The sequence below is a fragment of the Poecilia reticulata genome, chromosome 22 (assembly GCF_904066995.2).
Source record: "Poecilia reticulata chromosome 22, P_reticulata-male-v2, whole genome shotgun sequence".
Classification (NCBI taxonomy): Eukaryota; Metazoa; Chordata; class Actinopteri; order Cyprinodontiformes; family Poeciliidae; genus Poecilia; species Poecilia reticulata.
This window is the reverse complement of record NC_088851.1, coordinates 18,656,605-18,682,966: the sequence shown is the minus strand read 5'-3', so window position 1 is coordinate 18,682,966 and position 26,362 is coordinate 18,656,605. Positions and strand designations below refer to the sequence as shown.

At 38.1% G+C, this 26,362-nt stretch overlaps 1 protein-coding gene across 1 annotated transcript; it reads right to left on the bottom strand.

Annotated features, from left to right (window-relative positions):
• Positions 1-284: 284 nt before the first annotated feature.
• LOC103458502 (RAS guanyl-releasing protein 1) lies at positions 285-24,870 on the bottom strand. Its single transcript, XM_008399353.3, has 17 exons — positions 24,504-24,870; positions 23,331-23,506; positions 14,878-14,983; positions 12,692-12,754; positions 12,475-12,606; positions 11,309-11,462; positions 10,967-11,140; positions 9,141-9,257; positions 6,632-6,907; positions 6,158-6,238; positions 5,240-5,344; positions 5,011-5,120; positions 4,534-4,678; positions 4,380-4,416; positions 3,848-3,979; positions 2,890-3,215; positions 285-2,794 (listed from the first exon to the last, which is right to left on the bottom strand). Exons 1-17 carry the CDS (start codon positions 24,635-24,637, stop codon positions 2,660-2,662), a joined length of 2,403 nt encoding a protein of 800 aa, XP_008397575.2. The 5' UTR covers positions 24,638-24,870; the 3' UTR covers positions 285-2,659.
• Positions 24,871-26,362: the final 1,492 nt, after the last annotated feature.

Below are 26,362 nucleotides of genomic sequence, written 5' to 3'. Positions count from 1 at the left end.
ATACAAAATCATAAAATACAACTTAATCGTGCTGAATAAATGTAAAAAGGGGTTTTTAAGTTAACTACAAAACAAAATAAAACCACATGAATTTGATTTTGTTGTGCACTTTTGTTTGGTACAATTAGTTAAATACACATACCTCTAATTGGAGAGCCATATATATAAAGAAACTTCCAATTAACAGGTAGAATGAAGGTCAACAAACACAAAGAGGCAAGATGCCTGTTCTCATGGGGTTTTGCTGACCCCCGATGGCCACATGAGGTAACACTGGAGCTACGTTATAATCCAGAGTGCACATTTTTTATTAGAACAATAAGAGAACAATACAGGTTGGGTGGGGGTTAAACTAGACATAACTGATATGGCATAATATGCGTATACCTTGTATTTACAGTACATTAGGCACAATTCAAAAACATGGATCTTGACCATCATTCACAGTACAACACTGCTACAGTAGACCACATAGTAATAAATGATACAGCTACACAACAAAAAAAAGGCAGTTGTGCAGGGGCATAAATAAGTCAGCAAAAGTACCACTATCGTGTACAAAAAGAAATTCTTATGCAGTATAAGAACTAGGTAGTGTTTCAGACAATAAATATTAGCAATGCAATGAAAAGGGAAAAAAATGTAATACAAAGCAACAACAGTTCTGGAGATCGGAGTGGCCCGTTTTTTTTAGAATGGAGATAAAATACGGCAGCCTTTTATTGTCACTGGTAGTAACTTATCTGTCACATGCTTCCTGCTGCACACGTTTTTCTTGATGCAGCAACCGCTTTCTGCTTTATTATGTTTAACATAAATATTTAAGTTCACTAACTGATCAAGAATTGATCAAACACATTTTGCTGTGCTTTCTTAAATACTGCACTTGCTGATAGGATCGTGGCCTGTCTTTCATGGGTTTTGACAGAGGCAAAAAAAAAAACAAAAACAATGAAACGTTTCACCAGATGTGAGAAATACTCGCTCCTATGAGAAAAGAGCTCACCTGTCCTAACTAGGCATGGGCCGGTTACCGCTACCAGGTTTTGAAATCGATGTATTTTTCTGTCCAGTCATTCCTTCTGTTCAAAATCCCCAGAAGTCTTTCTAGTTTGTTTGGAACATAAAGTATCTCTGCACTTCCCTCCCCTCACTTGCTGAGCACTGCTGGTCAGTTAGCTGAAAGAAGGCTACTCCAGTCTTTCCTTGCTTAGCAGAAAGACAAATTCTGCAGTTTGGAAATATCCCAAACAATTATGCAAAATAACAAGAAAGCTAACTTAATAATTTACTTGTTTAAGAACTAATACATATTTGTTTTACAGAAACGCAGGTAGTTAAATCTAACTTTGTCAATAAGTTAGTATTTGACAATTCTGCCATGCAACCCTAGAGCTTTCATGTGTTGTGAACACATGTTTTGCAAATATAATTTAAGTTTTCATGCCAAAGCTCTGCACTTTCCCATGACGAAAGAAATGCTCGTTGATTATGTAACACAAATATCTAAACAAGATGCAATAAGTCAGTTCAGGAGCAGATTTTGAAGGCTGACACAGAGAGGTGACCTCTAGGCATGTAGTTTTGTCGCAGTTAATAACAAAGAAACTCCTGAACCAGAGCTACAACAATGACAAACATTTAAAAACTATTTAAATGTAATTTAAATAGATGGACATATTTCAGATGTTTAAGGATCCAACATGGAGCAATTTTTAACATATCTTTAGGGTCTTTCTCAAACACTGTAATCGATATGTTTCAATATTTTGGCAACAGTAAGAGTGACTGTTGTATTGTTTAAAATGAAGGAAAACATTTTAGATTTTTCTTATCCTGTTTCACAGTTCAGTTCAGTATTTTTTCCCTAATACATTTTTACTCAGCATTAACGTATCAGAATCTCAAACTGGCCCATGCCTGGTCATAACTGTTTAAACTGTTTTCATAATGAAGCTTAATTCTGATGCATGCCACCGAAAATCATTCACAAACTGTTGCTTCATCCTGCAATGTAGTCTCAGACAACCCAAACACGATCAGCACTAAAACTTAATTTCACTTTTCATCACATTATACCAAGTCACCCGACTCTCAGCTCAGAGGTGCATCTCAACAAAATGAAGCACATAATTAGTTCAAAAAGTGAAGCTATATTGCACAGAATATTAAAACACAAAGTGATATGTGTCTGTGTATGGCGGCACAGCATCTCGCAAAACTCTCCAAAGCTTTGAAACAGGCTTTGTGTCTCAGGCCTCCGTTATTTCCTGTTGTTTGTGGACTCACTAGAAATTACATTCAGTGAATTACCTTAAATGTCTCAATGAGTGTCTGTTAGGTAAATGATGGCACATGACTGCTTAAGCCATTCCATAACATTCCTGTTTATAAAAAAAAAAACTTTATTGACAGACACTGAATTTTGGGGGTTTTATTGCCACAATTCCCAAAATTAATAGGTAATATGTGGAAATTCTGTGTATAATTAATCAGTTTCCCTGCCACTTAGATGATTTAAATAAACTTTTCAATGATATTGCAATTTATTGAGATGCACCTTTTCTTGTAAAACACGCTACTGTCCATGATCAATAAATTAAAATTAACATCTTCCACCATAGGGCGTTGGCAACAGTCTCTCATCAGAGGCTTATATCTAAGAGGAGGAGTCCTCCTCCACAGGATGAAGAGCATGTTTCTTCAGATATGACTTCATCTTCTCCACTTCCAACTTCGTCTCCCTGAGTTTCTCACGTAGTGCCTCATTGTCTTGTTGGAGTCTCAGGTTTTCCTGAAAGGAAAAATAAAACGGTAAAGATTGGGTTTTAGCTACATACTATAAATGTCCTGCATTAAAAGTTGGCGAGGCATAAATTTCATACTCACATATTCCAGAGATTCATAAGTGCATTTGCTCTCCTCCACTGGCTCTTTGGGTTTTTGCAAGACGGAGGCTCTGTTCTCCCACTTGGCACAGTATCGTTGTTTTCTCAAAGGCAGGGGGCTGGGGCAGGAGGGGAGGATGGGCGGGACGGGGATTAGGAGAGACGACTGAAGGCGGCTGGCTTCAGGCGTCATCGAGGATAAGTGAGGTCCCTCTGTCTGGGTGTAGCTGTGGACTCTTGCAGGCCTCCAGTTGGGGGTGATTGGAGATTCTGGGCTCCAGTCCCTCCTCCCATCTGACGGGTAAGGGAACGGACACTCTTCTGAACCTAAGGAGAGCCATCTTATTGTTAATTTCTTCAAATAGAAAAATATAAAGTGCAACATTGTCTTTTTTTTTCTTTGTTTTGTGGTGCTATATCACTTTCACATCTTAAAGGACATCAAACACCACAAAACAAAATGACTAAGCTCCGTACGTCACGATTAGCTAGATAAATGTGGCAAAACAGTGCATCAGATACAAGCCCACACATTTTAAAGTTATCTCTTGGCAAGTAAGTTCATATTAAGTAAAACTGAAAGTTAACCTGTTTTGAAAATAGTAGCTTTCTTGCAGAAGGTGGGCAGCTTTAAAAATTACTGTAAGCGAACCAGTTCCCAATGACAGCTGGAGGGAAATTACCTTCACAGCAGACCTTGAACTCAACAGTTGTTTTGTTTCAGTTGCGGGGAACTTAACTCAGAAATGTAAATTGTGACTTTTAGCTTCATATGGAGTCTGGCCGACAGTGATTTCAGGAAATAGTTTGCGTTTTTGAGATAAGAAAATAAGCTGAAAAGTCTTGGCCACCAGATGGCACATGCAGCAGAGCTTTACTTTCACAGTTAGTAGTGAAAGTAAAAACGTGTTATGAAAATTAGACCGCCTCTGCTGGGAACGCAATCAGAAAAAACCCACCCTCTGAGGTGCTTGATGCAATCGGAGTGGAGCTTGGTGTTGGACTGTCCACGGCGTTGGTCGATCGGGTGTTCTTCTTGCACTCGAACGCCACCTGATCCTTGCACAGCTTGTGGCAATTCATGCCGCAGTCTGAGCAGACCAAAACAATGCACATGTCAGAGCAGGAAGTTCACCTCACATCAACGAACTGACATCCCACTTCTCAATGAACACTATCTCTTCTGCAAATGCAACTCTCAGACCGGTGCAAGCCTACAGCCGAGCAAACAAATACTTCTTTCAGATCTTCTGCAGGACGGGGGAGGGGGAAAATCTATTGTTCAGAGTACAAGAGTCTTTCTTTTTTTTTTTTTTTTTTGTACTTTGTTCTTGTGCTGCAGGGTTCAGTTCGCAAAATGCAACTCAAAAAAACCACAGCTCACCTCACCTGCTCCCCACTACAAAAATGCATGCACCTCTGTGTTTCTAAACACGACAGTTAGTCAAAGATAGACATGGTGGAGTGAAACAAGACGGAGATAAAACCTACCCCTGCATCTATATCCTTGTTTGATGACACCCCATAGCTGAAAATATGCAAGAAAGAAAACATATAAATGGATGCAACAAAACAGAGAAAATCACCAAGTTTAGTCATGCTATTAAAAACAAGATTTTGAGTTTTTTTGGTAAAGTTTACTTACAAACCCTGAGCAGTTGTCACAAAAAGTGGGTTTCATGTAAGTTGTTTCCTGAAAGTTGTGAACAAAACCCAGGCCCAGTTTGGAGCAGATAACACTGGCTCGCATGAAATAAGCCGTGATCTCCTCTCTGCTTACAAGACCTTTCCTTTAAAACCAAAAAAAAGAACAAACATCCACGAATGATACAGTGTTTAAAAGTAAACCTCTTTTAAATGTATTTTCCACATAATTCCTTTTATATGCACGTTCTATTAATATCTACACCAACTCATCTACTTCATCTAATATGTTATTAAAAGTAGGAACATGAGCTGCTTGGGTTTTCATGTGACTATTTATAAGGTGTTTATTGGTTCCTTCTGCATCTATTTTACGCTTCCTGTTGCTATGTTCATCAACAGATATCACTTTTGCTTCCTCTTCTCTCTGAAGGAGAAATGAACCAAAAAAAAGAGGTGCAACCTGTCAAATACCCACTTCTCTTTGTCCATGACACAGAAGGAGAAAGGAAAGCTTGCAGCAATTTTCTCAAAGTCGTCATGAGAAATAAATCCGTTCTGGTCTAGATCGTAGTTCTTAAACACAGACTGTAGAAGACGAGAAGAAAGGACGGCTGTTATAATGATGTCAGTGTGCTTTAGCTGCAGCAGTAGACTGCTGAAATGAACGCATGCGGATGTGCAGTTTAAAAAAAAGAAGCACTTACATCTACCATCCTCTGCACATGTTTGCTGATGGTTCTAGGATCGGGTTTAGGAGCCACTCCTGAAGCCCAGTCCACATAAACTGGAGGTTTGGAGGGGGTTGCTGGCTATTAAAAAAAAAAAAGGTTTATGTATATTGTTAAAAAAAATTACTTGAAGAAGGAAACAATATTTGACACATACATTATGCTCACATCGAGCAACAGTTATACATTTTAGTAGTAGCTCCTGGGTGTCTCAGCAGAGGACAGCTAAATGAACACAATGACTGTGCAAACTAATGTGTCCTTTACCAACCAAAAACCTTTATAATATAATATAATCTTATAATATAATAATATATATAATCTTTTGTGTGGCAAAGTAACTTTTAGTTGTCAGACTAAACTAAGCTACTAGTGCTCCACAAAGTTATAAAAAAAACACAAGATTGTTGATTTTCAGGCCAACCTGGTGTCATTCTTCAGTGTTTTCAAAGTAAATTTCTTGGAAATGCATTTTTTAAAAATTTAATTTCACATCAACAATATTCAAACTAGGACCAAGAGATCCTACTTGGACTAGCAATCTCCTTTCCTGGATTAAAGTCCCCAAAGGACAGGATGAATAAATGAAACTGGCTAATATTCTTTTACTTTCATTGGAATATTTGCTAATTAGTTCAAAGATATGAAGGAAGCTTTAAAAATGTGGAGAAAGCGAACACAGAAAATGGTTTATGATTAACTAAATCAAGTTCTTTCCATAAACATTTTAGTTCTCAGATCTAAATCCAGTAGAAAATCAGAAAACTGTGTCGCACACACCTCCAAAGAGAGTGCAAAGAGCTTTTAAGACTTTACCAGTAAGTTCCTGTAAGTTTGACCGCGGCCGTATTTCTAAGTGACGCACCTGAGTAATTAGCATGAGGTGTCACTCACCGGTGCTTTACAGTTCTTTGGTTCCCGTGCGTAAGACAGCTCATAAATCTCATCCTCAGTATAGTAGAGGTCCAAGGACAACTGTGCGAGAGAACAACATGAGCACATGAGAGGTAAACAGAAAAGAATGTGCCCCTACGCCAGGATTTCTCCTTGAATTAAATGCTGTGTTAAGGGGAAATTCGGTTTCACAGGACAATCGTTATGTCTCATGGGCATTCTGTCCTTTGAGTGCGAATAAAACGCAGAGATAACACAACAATACAGCAATCTGAACTCGGTCTCATTCACATTCAGCTCGATACCCACACACTCATAGATCATGGGCTCTCATCACACCCACACATAACAAACTGCATGCTGTAACAGGCTCATTTTCATTTATGTATGTGTCTACAACTTAGTGAATCACATCACACTGCGCAATATTTCACACAGTCTTAATATTCAAAGTTTTGCTGAGAGGTTCATTACCGTCAACAGATGAACGAGGTCCTTATTTGCGTCCAGTTGGGACGGGATCTGCTGCAGCTGAATGAGCTCATTAATGTGGTTGTAGAGTGCCTGGAGCTTCTGGACATTCACTTTGTTGTCGTCCACATAGTCTGGCATGGCTTCGTTGACTGAAATAAGGTCTTTGAGATGGACACCGAGGATTGGGATTTTAAAACCCGTCACTTTGTTATAAGCTTGTCTGTAGTTGTCATAGTTTCTGCAGGAGGACAGCAGGTCCGTCATCTCGTTTAGTACCTGGGGAACAGATTCAGATGTAAAATACACTGGAGTATATTTGAACCTTAAATGTTAAGTAAGAACAATATGATGAACACTAAAAGGGTTTTATTATTTATATTCTGTACACTGTTGGACATTTAATGGACAGGCAACCTGTCCAGGGGCATACCCGATAATGTGCAATGACTGCTGCCCCATGTAAATACAACATAGGCAGATGTACATGGCCATTTTTTTCATGTTTTCGTCTGAATTTGGTATCTCAGGCCCTATTCACTTCATATTAAGACATCCCAATGATTTTCAGGATCTCCCTGTCTGTTCAAACATCACTGAATCACAGCATATTTAGAAAACCTCCTTTCAGTGCTTTGTTCTCACCAAATAGGTTTTTATGCAGCTTTTCCAGATGCTACCATGACGGCTATTGTCACTTCACTAGAATGTTTCCTCAACCTTTACGCACAGGCGCCAAAACCTATTTCCCATATGTGGGGAGTTTCTTTCCATCCATCATCAGCTTGGAGGAAACATCATCAGTATTTTCATGAATGTGTCAGGAAAGATGAAACTGAGCCTTCCTGATAGGCTGACACAGTATTTTCTTTTGTGTCTTTCTTGGTCCCCTTATTCCAAAGACTTCTCTTTGCATTTTTGAACAGCAGAATAAAAAAAAAGATTTACTATCCCTAGTCTTTCAGCAAACGGTGTGTATGCGCAATTTGGGGGTGTGGGCCCTCCTCTCCATCTTGGAGCCCTATTTAATGGGGATCACATGGGATTCCAATCTCTGTGCAGAAAATAACCTGAGCATGGAGGATATTATTTTACCACAGCAGGTAATAAATTTAGTGAGTTTATTTAGCATTTGACTCTTTTTCTGCTATTGGGCGACTTCACGTCGCACACAGGACCCAGATATGCACTATGATAACAACCACCAATTTCTCACCACAGAAGATTTGAGCTTCCTCAAACAGTAAGCAGACTCTCATGCTCCACAGCACGCAATGGAGAGTGAACCTTAGGTTTACAGCACAGAAGAACTTCATAAGACCCGGCAAGCTCCACGTCATGGTAGATTTTGTGGTTATGCTGTGGATTTAATCTGGTGCCTTTTATGGGACATGTCTATTTAGATCTCTAGCTTATCATTGTCTGGAAGAAATTACATCTTTCAAAGTATCGGAGGATTGCTGATATGTTTTGCTAAGTGTTGGTCAAATTCTTCAGTTGTCCCAGAAAGCTCACTCTGTGCCTCCTTTCTTATTTTTTATGTTTAATTTCTGTGGTATTTTTTAACAAAACGTTGTGGTTAGGCTGCTGTTGTTCCTCTGGCAATTTATATAGCAAATACCATGTTTCAGTCATTAACCCTATAAATACAAAAAATATAAAACAAAAATTAATTAGAGCACCATTTGACTGTTTTTCAAAGCAGACAATTTCAAAACCAGTTTTTGATGTTAAAAATGTCTTTGCAGCCACACCTCTCTTAAAAAGAGGAACTTTAACTTTATACCTCGAGATTGAGCTACATTATTGTAGTCAAACCCGTACATGTTAAATATGGAAAAACATGCTCACTCATGCCTGCGCTCACTGGAGTAGTCACTGGTTAGAGCAGAAACAGAAATCACAAAAAGTGATCTAAATGCTGCCATTTTTTAAATACCAGTTTTTTGTTGCATGTGGCCATTTGCTATTGTGGTGAATAACCGTCGAACTGTCTTTGCTAAAACGTGTCTTTAAATTTCTTGTTGGTGTGCCCATATTTTACATCCCTAAGTAACTGATCTCACACATTTCTCCTGATTTTTGTCTTCCTCACCAGTCAAATCCTTGTAGAAATACTTGATTGATTAAAATTCAAGCTGCAGACATTGGTATTATTGTTTGTTTGTTTTTTTCTTGGGTGGACACCGTCAGAAGCTTCCTCGTACTGTCTTTAGCTTTTTTTTGCATATTTTATTTTTCAGTCATGGGAATGAATACCCCTGTTGTGAACTACAATCTGGAAAACTTGCAAAACAGATTAGCAGCTGTGTGATGCAGTATTATGTGCATGCAAGAAGAAATTCAACCTCACTGTGCAATGTTACATGCAATATCACATAAATTTAGCCAAAAGACCGGCGATTTGCATAGTTATTAAATTACAAGTCAGAGCTGTTTTACACAGTTTAGGTTCATGGGAAAACATTTGATCTGAGGCATTTTTTCTTTATGCGCCTTCTTTAAGCATTACCTTGGTGACCTCATTGGGTACATGTGATGTGGTGTCTTTCAATCTTGATATCGAGCTGTGACAAAGCCCTCCCACCACTGCCATTAGTGTGTTGTAGTTGTGCATAAGATGTAGACACTAGGGGAAAAACACACACACACACACACAAAACACACGTATCAGTGAATTCACATCGGCGGATAAAAAACACGCACAATTAAATTTGTTCCAGGTAGCCCTGTTATATAACTCTCAACACTGATGTTACATAAGCCACATATATTGTTGTCTTTTTCTTGCTGCACACTGATATCTCACTCTTTTTTGGAAGCCCTTTTTCTCCCTCTTTTCAGTTTTCTAATTTGTGCTGTCACTGAAGCATTATGGTGTGAAATTCGTTTCCACACCCATGAGTTTCGAGGTTGACAGCAATGAGCAGCAGCAGTCTGGTGCATTACTGTCAGCGTGAGAGGTCCACCAGAGTACAAGGCTGCCTAACGGCTCCCTGATGCTAGTGTATCACTTCTCAGCAGGCTGCAGGCAGCTTCCCTTTGGAAAGCTTTTAACAAGCTCGGTCTGGTGAGCGACAGCAATCACAAGTCGGTTTTCAATTTTTCAGGACACCAAACTCCTTGCCGTGTTAGTTTCGTTTGACTACTTCAGTTACTTAATATTTTTTCTGTTTGTTAAAAATTTTGCTCATTAATATGCTAGATTGATATTATTGTGAAGAATTTGCAGAATACAGAGCCTTTCAAACCCATGAACCTTTCAACATTTTGCCACATCATAACCACATGCCTCCCTGTATTTAATCACTGTATGCGACAGACCAACGCAACATGATGTGCAACCACTGTGAAAACGGCATGGAAATTACACATCATTTTCAAAATGATAAATGTGTAGTTCCATCCTCTTTTCGTTAACCAGCTTCCCTGTTCATGCTGATGAAAAGCCACCCCACAGCATGATGCTGCCACCACCGTGTGTCATGGTATAGACCACGTGTCAAGCTTAAGGCCCAAATCTGGCCCTCTATCCTCCTGACTACCAGGAAAAAAAATATTGTCCAATCACCATTTTTTTAAAATCCCACAGTCTTTCTAAGGTAATAAAAGGTTTTATGCACTTACTTTGTCTCTTCCCATAAAATGTGTAATTACTGATAAACACCATTTTTATGAATTAGAAAAAGGTACGTACAAAAGTCCCACCCCTTCACATGTGGTATCATTGAAAAGCCCTAAATGTCCTCTCCAGATACCACAAGGAATTAATTCAGTAGAATGCAGGGGGTGTGAGATATTCAAGTTTAGAAATGTCCTCTACAGAGGACAAAAATGAACTACTGGTAGTCAGGAGGATATAACTATTTATGTGTCTCTTTAAGTAAATACAATTTCGTCATTCAAAAATAAAGCCAAGTCAAATAAATTTCAATATTTAATTTTAAGGAGTATTCACCAAATGCAGAGATAGCTGTTTATCAATGTTTTAAAAGTTTGTTAATGGTGTAGTTTTATCTATACATTCTGCCACATTTGTGATCTTGATATGGCAGATACGCTTTCCTGCAACAATTCAAATATCTTGCCACTTTTCCATAAGGGCCACATTTGTCCATCAGACAGATTTTCCTACCTGAGGTGTGGATGTCACATCATCCACAGTTAGCAAAGTTCAAAAGCTATTCAAAAGCTATTTACCTGTAGCAACTGCGCTGACTTTTTAATAAAATCACTCATGTCATTCATGTTAACAATAGCAGACCGGATGATGCAAAGAGGAAGTGTCTCGAGTTCTGGTACTATAAAAGTAGCAGTGGGGGTTGAGTTAACCACTACCTTTGCAACGTGGATAAACTTGGTGAAAACCTCAGCTCTCAGCTGAGCTGTTGGCCGACTCAGCACCATCAGCTGAACCCACTGGGAAATCCCATTGCACAGGGCGATGGAACGCTCCAGCACAGGGATGTCCTTCATGCAGCAGCTTCGAATGTAATTTATATAGTCTACAAACTGACAGAGAGAGCAGAGAGAGGACCATCAGTTGCTGTATGGAAACTGTAAGGGATTTCCCACGCGGGGAATTATTTAGGGTTTGCAAAAGAGTATTTTCAATCAAGCTAAAGTGTGAAGCATATAGCCAGAGGGGTAGTTTAAGTTCATATGAGTGCACATACTCACTGATATTCTACAGAAGGATTTAAACTCCAGGAAAGTGAGGTGATCAGCCAACTCACTGGGTTCCAGGTGATCGAAAAGAAGAGAAACTTTCCTCTTTTTACTATAGTTAGCTTGAATCTTCTGGCTGGCTTTCCACGACCGTTCTCGTTCATTTCTAAAACGCCAACACAACATATCCACATCAGTAAGCGTGAAACAGAGGTGGTAACTTTAAAAGTGTGAAAACCACTGCTGATTTAATTAAAAGTGCACTGTTCAATCTAGGCCAGGCCTACTGCTAGCAGTTTTTAGACCAAAACATTTGACACATTTTTCACAAAATAAGTAAATCAAAATGACTAAAATCTCTACAAATAACAAGCAACTTTGTTTTGACTTATTTTCTTGACAGCCATATTTTTAATCTCACTACATGCCACAAAAATGTAGCAAATTACTTATTTGAAATTAAATGAACATTAACCATTTTGTGGATGTCAAATATGAGGAGAATGAAAAGGAGACAAACAGACGTAGGCCTCAATGTGGGGGAGCTATAAAGGAAAAAGAAGCTGTTTTGTTTTAAACCTTTTGTTCACACTGCTTAAAATTGTGCCAGACCCACAGAGAAACTTCAGTCATTTAGTCATGACAGTTGTCTGAAACTAAAAGTGAAACTGACAGCATAACCTACTTCCTAATTAATCTGGCTAATAATTATCTGACAACTTTCTGGAATCACAGATCATTGGAATTTCATTACAAGACGGTCAGTGTATCCTTAAATGTGGAAAATTAAATTAAATTGAAGACCAAATGGTGACGTCTTGGCAAAAATAACCTGCCTTGACCAGCCATACATAGCAGCCCACTTAAAACTAACAGACTCTTGATCCTAAAACAGCACCACAAAAGAGAGCTCTGTGGAGAAAAACATTTTATTTAAGATATAATTATAATTCATGTCATAGTGAATATCGACTAATCATGCTCTAAAGTAATCAGGCTAGAAATGTACTAGTCAGGATGCAGTCACACGCTGCTGGAATTGTGCAGCAACCACAAGGTGAAACTGCTTTCTGTTCCTTGCTCTGGATCGTGACTGATTTCATGACTGCAGCAAACTGACTGGGAGTCGTGTCGGCTTCATGTCGCAGTTGGCCAGCTGGTAAGAAATTAACACTTACATCCATTTGGTCTCTAGGAGAGAGCAAAGATGCTCCTGTCTGTGTTCTCTGAGCAGATCACGAAAGTCGTCCAGGCTGTCGGACAAGCTGTGGGGCAAGCGGAACATCATCCAGAATTCCTGAATCCAATGTCTGCAAGTTAGAAAAGGCAACAATGTAACTGATGGAAAACGAGTTAATTTTTAATCTGAACCTAGAGGGCACGTGCTACACTGACCTGATGAGGTAGCATATCCTCTGGCATTCTGCTGGCTGATCATTGTCCAGAGCTGTTTTAAAAGTAAGCAGCAGATAAGGAACTAACAATTTAATTTTGCTTGTTTTTCAATAGAATATACAGATGCCCAGCATGAGAGGTATGTTTTGAGTAAATACTGAGCACACGGATGATTTACCTGCAGGGGATCAAACTCATTATTATGAACTTAGCCCAGTGAACCAAAATGCAAACACATGTGACATTTGGTCATGTGGGAGGAGGCATCTGTAACTCCAATGAGCATCACCAAATGAATCATTCTGGCATGCAAGGGAACGTGAACAGCAAACTGCACAAAGAAAATACACAGCCCATGTCTAAAGCAACGCAGAATCGCTGAAAGCCATTGTTTGGTGTCAGGACACAGGAGATATTTAAACCAGCAATGTCTGCCCACATTGTAATTATTGTCTCTGTGCTGTGGATAACCTTCACGTTGCACATGTCGCTTACCAAAACAATACGCCATTGATTTATTTACAGGAAACAGCCACCATTCCATTCTCACACCAATGAGCTTTGCAAAAGTATTCACTGCTCATGAACTTGCTGACACTCTGCTGCAGAACGCTGCAAGAGCGTCAGCTTGTTTTACAGGGGGTTTTATGTGGTAGACTAACTCAAAGTAGGGCACATTTCTGCATTAAAAGTTAAATAATAAATGGATTCCTAATTTTTAAACTAATAAAAATTGAAAAGTATAGAGTGCTTTCGTATTTAGCTTCCTTGAGTCAAAATGTTTATAGAGCCACCTTTTCCTGTAATTGCAGCTGCAGGTCCCTAGGGTTAAGTCTTGTCAACTGAATTCTTTGGTGAATCACTCAAGCTCAGTCAGAATGAATAGAGAGCAACTGTCAACATCAATATTCAAGTTAATGACTTTGACTAGGCCATTCTAATGCTTGAATATGCTATAGTAATTACCAATCAATCTCAATTATTCTTGTTGGAAGCTGAATCTCCACCCGAAGGCTCTCCTTGCCTTGTCTTATCAGTTTAGTCACGGATAGTCAGGTTTGCAGCTGTGCCGTACTCTTTTCATTTTCAGATATCCAAAGCTAGAGAAGTTGTTTTATAACCTAACCCTGCTTTGAATATTGTTTTCCACAACTTTCCCCTGCAATCTGTGCGGTGGCTCTTGGTCTCTAAGTTGCGTTTTGTCTATTAATATCCTCTAAAAAAACCTCTGACACCATCACATAACATTAAAAGGTATATTTTTATTTAACAGCATTAAAGTAAAGGAGGCTTCATGTCACATTTTACATATTTTTACTTGCAAACCACATTAAAAACAATGCAGCTGTGGCATATTAAGATGTGAATGAAAAATATGGTGTGTGAGTACTTTTTGTAAGTCACTGGCTCTTTATTGAAATCCCATTGAGAAACATGTAAAGGCTAACTGCATTATTGGAACGGAAGACACTCACACGGTTAGGCAGCGATTGGGACAGTCAATGACCCCCCATGGCTCTTTCTTGATCCAGAATTGATCATTTGTATCTTTTTTGGTCTTTATCCCAGAATGAGAGGGTTTTAAAAGAAACATGTGCGTGTGAACTGATGGAGGGTTTCTGTGACCAGTGGCCTTTTCAAGCAGCAGGGTCTGTGTCTAAATATAGTAGATCAGAGGCAGAGGTAATTAACACCTGAAACCCAAGTAAGGTACTGTTCAGGGGTTTGTGACGCAATTGTCTCTTCTTTGAAGAGAAGCTAAAATTATCGGCACTCCACTACCATCAAAAGACAGAAAAAAATTGTCTTCTGGGTGTGAATGAGTGCAAATGAAAAGAGTGTAATCAAACATATTAAAGGAGACCAACAAGAGTCAGGTAGTATCCTCCCTGTTACTGAATGAATGAGGTGCAAGCCTTAGTGAAGCAAAGTTGCTCTGAGAGAAGAAATGAATGCAAAATGGAGTACAGAGAGAGAAAGCAGGCCACTTGCCCATCAAGCTTTACACTGACAGCTGAAAGATCTGAGCCAGGAATGAGCTTGACTGTGCGTTGCTGTTGACAACCGAGCCCTCAGCGGGTCCAGTGAACCGGTCGTATGCTCACTTTTCTGCTCATACCAAGGACTGTTTGAATCAAGAGACAAAGGCGCAGTGTGCATGCTGCTGGTGGACTGCTAAAGGATATAGATTGATGAGTTTGTTCAGCAGGTCGCTGGAGGACATGAGGAGACGATGCATGGTCAGGGTGATGTTCAGCACGTGGTTGGTCTTCCTCACACAACCATCTGCATCTGAAAAGAGAGAGAAAAAAAAGTGCAATCAGAGAAGACATTTTATCAGTGACGGAGTATGTACCAAACCAGCGTCATAGAATTGGGATGTTGCTAAGTTATGCCTATTCTTAAGCCAAACGAGAGAAGAGAGCACACATGTGTGAACAAATTGCTGTCTGTACAGATGTCAAAAATATTTTTTACTTTGACTGCCATTTGAAGAACATAGAAACAATTTAGGATAGAAATTCAATCCTTTGAAAAAAAATCACCAGTCTATAAGTAATGGTCAACATATTTTTTAAACTAAAAGTTATTTCCCCTTTAAAAGAAGTGCTTACATTATCATAACAAAATGCTGCACCATCATTTCATTTTCATCTCTTACATTGTGGATTTTGTCATCTTCTGCTAAAACCTTCTAATTTTCTCAACTTAATCTTGGTGTACTTCCAATCAGACACCTTTACCATAACACCATATTATCTTCTGGTTTACTTCACTCTCTGCTGCATTTTGCAGAACTAGATCTTCCAGTTAAAAACTAGTTCCTTTCCAACAGGTGACATATGTAACTCACACGGTTCATTAATCATTACAGAACTCTGTAAAAATATTCACACTCATTTTAGCTCATTAGAACCACAAACTACAAATCTATTAAAGTGTTTTTTATGTGATACACACAAAGTAATGCATAATGGTGAAAGGAGAAAGACTTGATTTCACACCCCCCCCCCAAGTGAAAAAAAAAATCTGAAAAGTGTGGCATGCATCGGTATTCACACCCTTCACAGTGTGACTCCTAAATAAAATCAAGTGCAACCAACTGTTTTAAGAAGTCACCTAATTAAGAGTCCAGATGTGTCAGAATTAATCTCAATATAAATTAGGACAGGGAAATAAATCAATAACAATATATATAGCAATAAACATGTGATCAATATTGATAGATAATATGTCAATAGTTCCACTAAACTCTGATCCCGACCTGCACAGTATTCTGGGGGCAGTAGACAAAGCAAAGGCTTTATCTGCTCAACTTCTCAAGATCAGCTACGCAAGATGGGTGACATAACTAACTCACTCACTTATTTGGTTACCTAGCAACAACCTCTTGAGTAACATGTGCAGCAGCAGTTTCAGGTTTTGCCACCATGCCTCATAATTGCTTAAAAATAATAAACAACGGCATGTAGTGAAAGGAGAAAATGAGTGCAACAGAAAAACAGTAAAACAGGTAAGATCACGTCACCGGTATGGCAGTACAGATATTTGAAACGAAAGGCTAATCGATAATTATAATCGATATCGACCAATATGAAATCCTTATATTGTGATACATTTTTTAGCTATGTCGGCCAGCCCTAGAATAAATTCAGCACGTTTGTGTCAACCGCTGACGTTTGTTAAAGAACATTTGTCAACAAACACCATCATGACAATCAAAGAACACAGCATATGGGTCAGGGGTGAAGTTGTGGAGAAGATAAAAAAAAACAGCATCACAAGTTTTAAATGTGTCACACAACATTATTTAATCTGTCATCAGAAACTTGAAAGAGAATTACGTTGCTGCAAATCCTCAAAAGCTGTCAGGCTAAACTGAGCTGTGCAGTACTGAGCTCAAGGTAACTGTGGAGCAGCTGCAGAGATTCACAGCTTAGTGAGAGAATCAGTTGATAGGGAACCATGAGTCATGCACACCACAAATCGTAAGGGGCAATAGGAAAGAAAATGTTTAAAGAAAGCCAAATGAAGTTGAGTTGAAAGTTTAAACTGTGGATGTGTGAATGAATGTGTGCTCGACACGGAAGGACAAAATTTAACTTTCTAACATACATGCAAAATACTACGTACGGAAGAAAACCAACTATGAATACAAATGCACATCACACTATCAAATGTTAATTTGTAAAAAAAAAAAGAAGAAAAAAAAAAGGAAAATACATTATGATGTAGGGTTTCTCTACTGTGGGAGAAGGAGGATTAAGAATTCCATAAAAATAAAACCAAAACAAAACATTACTGGTAATTACAGTATTTCTAAATCTGCACTGTAAATCTTAAACATTTGCCCTGTCCGTGGCTAAAAATGCATCGATGTAATTGCTGTGAACTTTATACATGTTTTGTGTATACTTCATTATTTGACTGAAGAACTATTTACTTACATAAAACAGTATTTTTTTTTAGATCAGATTGACATGCAAATAATTTGACCACAAAACTCAACGTCAACCTCAGTTTTATCAACATAATCATGCTAAACGTTATAGGCAAAAATGAGTTTGATTATTAAGTATTTGGAACGGGAAAAAAGCTTCAGCAGGCTTCTTTGTCAAAACCTTTAACTGGAAGGTTAAATAGCTTTGTATTGAAAAAGATTTACCGCGAAAAAGAACATTTCTTTCCACCAGTGCAAACACTGTTTCACCCAGTTACTTGAACTGGGTAAAACAACAATTCATACACATGCTTTAGTCATACTATCCACAGACCCTGCAGCGGAAGGTTTACCTTTTCCTCTGATTGTGTGAACCTCTGATGCTTGCCTGTCTCACTACCTTTTTCACTTCCTTTTTCCTTGCATGAGCAGAACTTCCTCCCTTTGTGAACAGACCACCTTTCCTTATCTTGACTGTGTGCTACAGCTGACATCTTGAGACACGCATAGACAAAGCGATTCTTTCCCAGCCACAACATAGCATTAAACTGCATGTGAACAAAACATGACACGATTTCATTTAAAAAATCGTTGTAGTGTCTTGCTTAAAGCAGAACACAGCATATCTTCCGGAAATCTTCAAACCGCTAAAACAGGGAATTAGAGGTTAACCACATAGAATCTTTGTTTACTGGGAAAATCATTGATATACTGTGGGACTTTTTCAACCTTGTTCTCTACAGCTTTATAATCAGAAGTCTGTAGAAATGGAAAATCTAGAGAACAAGCTCGAATAAAAAGCTTTGCAGCTGCCTTGGGACCATCAAGGTCATCAGACATCTGAGGGGGCCACGTTTAAACCATATTACCTTGAAAACACCTCAGACACCATGGCAACATGCTTTCTTATCTTTGTTATCTGTAAGCAACTAACCACTCCTGCTGCAGCTGACTAATCTAGCCCGCCATATCCTACATCGGCTGTGTTTCTGTTAGTAACATGCGGCTGCTACCGTCTAAACCAAGCGAGGGGATGATGACCTCATCCATCGAGTTATTGAGAAAGTAAAAGAGATTAATTAAATGATTTCTCAGTTTCAAATGATGTAACCGATGGACAGCTTCAGTGTATTTAAATGGTTGCATTTCTGACAGGTTCTTCTGCCCAAACAAAATGATTAGAAGCTTGTTTTTCTAGAGCTATCACTTCATAAAGAAATCAGCTGCAGTGTCGGCTCTACAACAGGATGTCATGACTTTATCTGGTAAACAATTGCTTCACAGCATTCCAACCACCAACACTCCCTGTGCAGGGTTAATTGCAGGAGGAAATCCTTTCTGGACCGTCTGTTAGTGATGGGAACATTAGGAAAGCTGCCGCCCAGCAAGTTGGAACCACGTGATAGTGGTTGGTGATAAACACTTAGGAGCGCGCGCTCTGACTGGCTCGCTTTTAAGGTTATCTTAAACATTCATCAGCCGCTCCAAACCTGCGTGTTTGCACTTTTCCTTGTTTTGAAAGAGGCTATCAGATGGGATGATCCCTTTGTTTTGTTTTGGTTCAAGTGGGAAAAAGGATATATTTGTGCTCTGAACAAAAATTCTGTGATCAGACAACAAGTTGATGTGAACAGCTTAAATTAGTTTTCAAACATTTATATCTAAAATGTGGCAATTTATTGCACCCGAAAGAAAGGAAGTACTGTTTATTTATTCCTTTTTGTACTGAATACGTTTTGTCAATTACACTAAAAGCAATCTTTTAAATACTTTTTAAGTCAAAACTGCTTCAGAAGCTGCTAGGGTAGATCTGAATTTAAAATGATCTTCCTCCAATTAAGATCACAAACTCTGAGAATTGCAAATTGAGAAAAATAAATTAGAATTGTATATAAAAATAAGAAATAATTAGCTGAAATATATTTAAAATAAGTATCAGTTGCAAGAATGAAAAACCAACTATTGTTTTGTATTAGTGTTTGCACAAAACACAACCACTTGTCTTTTTATTTTGATAGTTACTAATACATATACATACAACTTTGTATAGCTTAATTACCTTAAAAATACTTAAATAATATTGCGCAATAAGCATCAATCAAACTTTACCTGGCTAATCGTACCTGGCTAATTTCTGGTTTCCGTTAAGACTGGGCCTGCTTATTTCTATTTTTTTTTTCTCAAAGGACCCTAAATACAAAAAGGAAAATAATGTGCTGCAGATTTCCTGTCAGAGGTTGAATTGTTATTTTGATTCCAACAGAAAATAAATGAATTACATTTTCCCCTTGTGTGCATAAAGGAATATGCCTTAAACTTTATCAGATTTTCTTTAAATACACAAAAAAGTTACGTACATGGTACTGATTGATTAATTTACAAACGATAATGGTGGGAGTTCTTAGTTTTAATGCATTTAATAAACAGGGAAAACCATTCAGATATTTCAATATTTAAATCACAGATCAGTCAACAAAGGGAAATCATGAATATTCTGGTGTCTTCTTGGTAAATTTCTAATCATGAGTAGACAGAGTTTAAGTAACCTGCTTACAATAAAAAATTATAAATATTTTACCCAATATAGGTGACTTTTATTCTCATGACCTCACTCTCCAATAATTCTCCAATAAGCTCAGCTGACACACATTAGTGATGTATTGTGGTGTCGACAGACCAAAATTTGATTAATTCTAATGAGAGTAATGCAGCACTGCCCTTCCCCCTGCTGCTGAGCACTGCCAGTCAGATGGGTAAAACCCAGCCAGTACAGCGCTATTTTTCTAACAATTAAAACAAACCCAACAGTTTATAAATTCATATCATAAATTCTTCTAGTCTTGAAAACCACAGACAATCATATGGAAACCACAGAAGCACCACCCATCTCTTTCATTAAGGAAACACTGTTTAAAACTACAGCTTTAAGAAAGCAGCAGGACTGCTACCTGAGCAGATAGCCTGACTAATTAGGCAGCCAATATCCTCCTGACATACTACTGTTATTCTATAAAGAAAAGGACAAAAAGACAAAAGGCATAATTTTGTTACCCAAGATGTGAATTCACTGGTAACATGTTTATTCTACGTTTGCTGTTTTTTCCTTTTTCTTATACTGAAATCAAAGAAACAATAAATAAGGGTCATCAATATATAATAATATAATATCATTATTAGAATCAAAATGTTTTGATTTGCAACATCAGGCATATTTGTCACTTTTCTGTTTTAACTAAATTAGGACATGTTGTACATCTTAATTTTTAAATTACATGTTAATACCCCGAGGCCTTGAAGTTTTTGTTCAAGCTTGCTATACATTGAGAATCACATACCGGCATTAACAGCTTTCTTGTGAATGGAAAACAATTCCCAGCTCGCTTTTCACAGATTTCCTTTTGCTGATAACAACAGCACATGGACAATCTCACATTTTCTCTTTTAAAGAAACAGGCTCTCGTGCATTTTGTGAGCGAACAGCTCAGCTCATGGTGCTGTGGGGGTCTGAGGGGAGTGATGATGTCAGCCATTGATCCACACCTCGCAGCGTTCCTGCATTTCAAAGGTTGGTAGGCATCTGAGGGCTACAGTTCAGGGAGCTGACCTTTCAGTTTGGCCAAGCTTGAAGCACTTCTAATGGTAATCTTTTAAACTGCGCTTACGTGTGCTCTCTCACATTTGAAAAAAAAAAAAAAAGAAAAAAAAAGGTGGCAGGACTTGTGGACCGCGGGGGGGTTTATGTGTGATGTGAGCCAAGAGGAAAAGATGTGTTTGCCATTTTACCAGGAAAAGCCATTTGAGGAAAACCCCAACCATAATATACTGCACAAACAGATTATATCCTGTGTAGAGATATATATATATATATTTTTTGTAAACATGTAACATGTTAGCATCTAACATGTTACTAATCTATAAGTCTTTCCATACAGCTTCACTGATAAATTCTCTCTCCCTGATAAACCTGATAAGAGAGAAAGGCTGCTATTACAGCCCACTTCTTCTTTTTCTGCAGATAAATGCAGTTATGAAATGTCATTTAATGTGCAGCCCATCGTAGAACATCTCCACTGCTTTTGCTGCATTTGCGTAACCAGGCAACGGCCATCTGAAAGCTATCTCTTCAGAGACACAATCACCATAACTCTGAGAGCACTCCAGACAACTTGATTGAGACAACGATCTTCGGCTGATCCAACGGCAGCCTACGTAATCAACACTGTCCTTTTTTTGGGGGGCGGGGGGTACAGTAAATCCTCTTTACAACCATGTAATGGACGTAATGCATGAATGGTGCCTGGAGCAAGCTGACCCTTTCCTCTCCAAGACTTCCAATCTCTGAGCACAAAACTTCTTCCCTTTTTCTCAAAAGCGTAATTTTTATTATTACTTGTATCATCATTGCTTAGATACCATTCTTTTGAGATTAAAATAGAAATCCAAAGATTAGATTGTCTAAAAGTGAGATACAATATACTAAAAGAACATTTAACATGTGACAAAAAACAAAATGCAAGTTAAAAACTAAGCTTTTAATCCTATAAGTACTGAAATATATTAGTTTCTATAACAACATTCTGAAATTCTTTTAACCAAGCCAAATTGTTTATAACAGTACTTAACCACCAATTCTGTGATTTCAGTCACTGAATAGGAATTGAAGTCTCAGCTTTCATTCTCTCTTTCAAAATGGATATTTGTACATGTATGTCTTAGAAATCTACAGAAATGCCTATTATGAGAAAATAAAAAAAGTAAAGCCTGAAATTTTATATAAAACATAAGAAAACAATATATTAGTATCAGTTTTGAAAAATAAAATCTTGATCAGTTTTTATTTAAATGTTAAAGCTTTGAGGTTGGAGAACCTCCCTACTAATGTTTAGGTCTCTCCACAGACATTTCAGAGTCAAACCAAGAGAGGAACTCATAAGAAATTTATTGGCCAAATAAAAGAGTTCTTTAAAAATTTTTTACCAAAACAGTACTTACTCTTTACTTTGCCATTAAACTAAGCATTTTGGATGGTCTAATTATTCGAGTGTTACATTTTGAGTTGGAATTCAAACGATCGCAAAACATTATATAATCGTCAAAAAAGATTTACCTTATTACTTTGCATTTTATTCTGACATATTCCACAATTGTGCTCTAATATTATAATCTCTGTCATGTGAGTGTTTGATTCCACCTCTGTTGAAGACTAACCCCGTGTAAGGTGTGACCTCTTGTTCTGACGTCACGCAGTCCAAGTAAAGATGGCTGACAGCACGGAAAAACGGATTACAAATTACATTTTTTGTCAGGTATTTTGAGAGAAGTTTAAACAAGAATTCACATCAAGGTAAGTTTCATGTTTGATTCACCATTTTCCCAAACGGTTGTCATTTGCTTTTAGTAATTCTGGCTAAAAAGAACTATGCAACCATTTTTCACAATCAAAGCACCTGAGGCTGAATACAGGCCTAACCACTGGATCTTAGTGCAACTACATTCAAACAAATATCATCTAACAAAGCAAATCAAAACCAGTCAGTAGGCAGCAAACAAAAAAAGAACAATAGCTTCAGCTTTGGGCATTCAAGTCATCAATCTTCATCACAAAACCTTCAAACACTCCCAGTTCTCGCATTCAGCTTCCCAGTTGGGTGTAGCTAAAGGTTTGCCTTGCTGGAGGCTTAGAAGATGACAGGTAAACTGGTTCACCTCATATGGGTGCAGTTTGATTGACCATAAACACAGCATTGCTTCTTGAAAACCAATAAAAATGCAAGAAATCATCTCAAATTGTGGGTTAGGGGAAAAGGAGGCAAAAATGCAGAAGGTTCCTACGTCAAACAGCTAAACAGGTCTCCCATTTGAGAGCAGCAGGCACTACCCATTGAACGTAAATGCAAATCAGAAATGGAAAAATCATTCATGGCCATTTTCCACATTCCGACTTCTGATGGTATAGTTTTCAACATCAAACAAAATCAAACTAATGGCGGCAAAACAAATATTAGAAATAAAGCAATGCTTTAAACTTAAAGCTCAGAAATTAGGTGTAAAAGAAAGACTGCTTCTGCCCAAAAATAAAATAAAAAATTTAACCATTGTTCCTCCACAACAATCTACCAAAAACATATCCAGTCTGTTACGTTAAGGCGGGATCTCAAACTCTAGAACACAAAGCGATAATAATCAACATGGACTTACCAAACAACTCCAGACAAGCCTGGATGAGTTCTTCCCAGCTTGCTTTGGTGAGATGTCCCAGAGACATTACTGATTTATTTGGAATGATCGGAGACGAGACAGGTTTGTGGAACCTGTGAGGACGGCGAGGAGGAGAAACTCTAGACCTGTTGGGGGTATATCCTGGAGTCACCCTCCTTGGAGAAAAAAAAAAAAGAAAAACAAGTGTAAATCGGTGGAAGAAGAGGACTTCCTATAGTTGTATCTTGCCATCTTATCTATAGCGTGAGTATAGATAAGATAATTACAAACAATAAAAATGTTACGAATAAATGCATGTGTTGGTTTGTGGGGCAGAGGTCAAGATAGGTGAGTGTAAAATTAAAATGTGATTGTCATTCTTTTGTGTTTTTCACATATTTTTAATCACAAACATACAGCTTGTCAAGAACAAATTTAATAAACAATATATGTATAATTAAGATGAGTCTGGACCAGAATAAGATTTAATTTGATCTGCTAGCAAGTCGAGGTATGGAGGGTGTCAGAATTTGAGAAAACTGGCAGCAATTTTATATCTTCCTACCTGGTGATTGTATGTTGAAATTCAAACCAAACTCAGATTTCTGCTTTTCTTATCCTAAATTGCCTTTGTGTGTATTTTAGAGCCTAAATGTAAATAGCTCTTGCTTTTTTTCTTTTCTTTTCTTTTCTTTTGTTATCTTTTAGCACTGCTTTGCGATGTCAAAACCCAAGTATCAAAACATGCAAAGACCATGTTGCCTTAGTGGACACCTGGTGTTATTTTTCAAATATGGTTTGCTTCAGATTCTCCCGTAAGGTTGCATATTGTTCTAATTTCCTTCTTTTAAATCTGGCCAGTACCAAAACAGAGCAGACATCCAGTTAGTTCAAAATCTAAAATGACCAGTAAATACGGAATAATAAGTTTCAAGTTAGGTATAACTAAGCAATCCAGACTGACGCACAGATCTGAGGCTTTATCTGTGCGTAAACAGTCCGCTTCTGTTTTAGGGACATCTTAAGCACCTCTTCAAGCTTCGATAAAAAAAAAAGAAAAGAAAAAAAGATGTTTTACACTTTGTGGTAGAAAGCTTAAAACCCAGACAGTTGGTGGAGAAAAGCTCTCCAGAAACTCCTCTGTAATGTTTCTAAATAAGAGACTGAACTTACATATCGTCTGTCCCCTTTTCGTCTGCCGTTATGCTTTCGTTTTGGTTCTCCTTTGACTGACATCCCATGGCGAGGTACTGGGCGACCAGCGGCTCAACCAAGCTGTCCATCTGCGTCCTCCTCGGTGGGAGCATTTCATCGCTCAGCTCGGTTCGGCTCGGTGCTCCTCCGCGGTCTCAGTAGCATTGTGCTGACTCGTCAATGAACATTACACAATTAAGATTCACCCAGCCTGTCAGAGAGTGGGCGGCCGCTCTGCTGTCGGGCATGTCACTCACCGACTTTCAATGGTCTCTCTCTCTCTCTCTTTTTCTCTCTCTGGTTATTTTCTCTTGAGTCAGCCGTCGTGTTCTAACAGGTGTATATCCTTCTTAACAAGTTTAAACAAGCGAACTGCTCAAGGTTTGCTCCAACAAAATATAGACTTCCATTGTTTTGCGGTTCAGCCAGAAGTGCTGCGCATTTGATTATACAGAGCCTTGCAAAAGTATTCATGCCTCATTTGGGATTTTTCCCGTTGCGTCACGTCATCCGCAAACTTCAAAGCATTTCATTGGGATTCGACGCAATGAAACGACACAGACCGGTGCATAATTGTGAATGGGAAAGAGATGACTCACAGTTTATCGTTTTTCTTGTAAATAAGATAGTTTTACGAGTGTAGTGTGCATTGAGTGGATTTAGAACAGATGCACTTTTTAAAAACTAATTTTAATCCATTTATATGATCCTGTTCGATTTTAGGTCGTTATTCAGGTTCAGGAAAGTTTTTAGGAGATTGCAGACTGTCACATGAAAGATTCTGAGCATGCATGTGGCGACTGTGGAGAGGAAAAACTCCCCATTAACAGGAAGAAACCTCCAGCAGAACCTGGCTCAGTGCAAGCAGCCATTGCCATCACAAAACTTTGAGCATATACACAAGAGGAAACAGAAGAACTGATGTAGGAGTACTTTCTATGTTAAAAAAAGTGAATATGAGACGGAGAACTTTTAGTTGTTGGCAGCGGTATCTCAAGTATCACAGCTAAACCAGACGTAGCTTCTATGGAGAAAAGATGGATGGATGGATGTTTTATTACACTCCTTCCTCAAAGAAAAATATGTTTCCTGTACAACTCTCAACATTTATGCCGAAGACAAACCTTCCAAATTCTTAGAGCAAACAAGAAATTCAAACATGATAAAATTCTGTTTTCACTTAATTTCAAGAGCATAGTAACAATGTCAAACTTCACCTGAGCAAATTTTTATTTCACTTGCTTAAAGTTGTTTTGCTGACTCCAGAGAACGCATCCAATTCCCAATTTTGTCGGTGAGCAAGTTAAATTTAAATACATACAACTAGTTTTGGTGGTATACTATCAAGTCCATAGCATGCAAAAGAGAATCAAAATGGTTAAAAATAAAGCAGCTGCTTTCTTTGGTTTTTAACCAAGCAGGGGTGTGTAAAAAAATAAAAATAAAAAAAAATCTGAAGCTTTTTGGGGGACTTGTGTTTTCACAAGTTGTGTCGGTCCCACCTTTGAAATCAAAATCCCACCCATGTCTGAGGGCTCAGATATAAACACATTATTCTGGAAAATTTGCGTGATGTCATCTCTCCTTTGGTTTATCCAAACTTTATATTTGTTCAGTTGGAACGTCAGGAAAGGGTGGATCTTCCTTTAAAGATAAAAGAAAAAAAAGCTGCAAGTTCCGCAGTAGCCTGTGCTACATCTATCACGTTCGAGATAAATGAGTTGTGTGTGTTTTTTTTTTTTGTTTTTTTTCAGAGATGTTATTCAACTTATTTTAGAAACAAAATAAGTGTTTGTCAGTCATTTAGGCTTATTGGTTTCCATTGATATTTGGGCAAA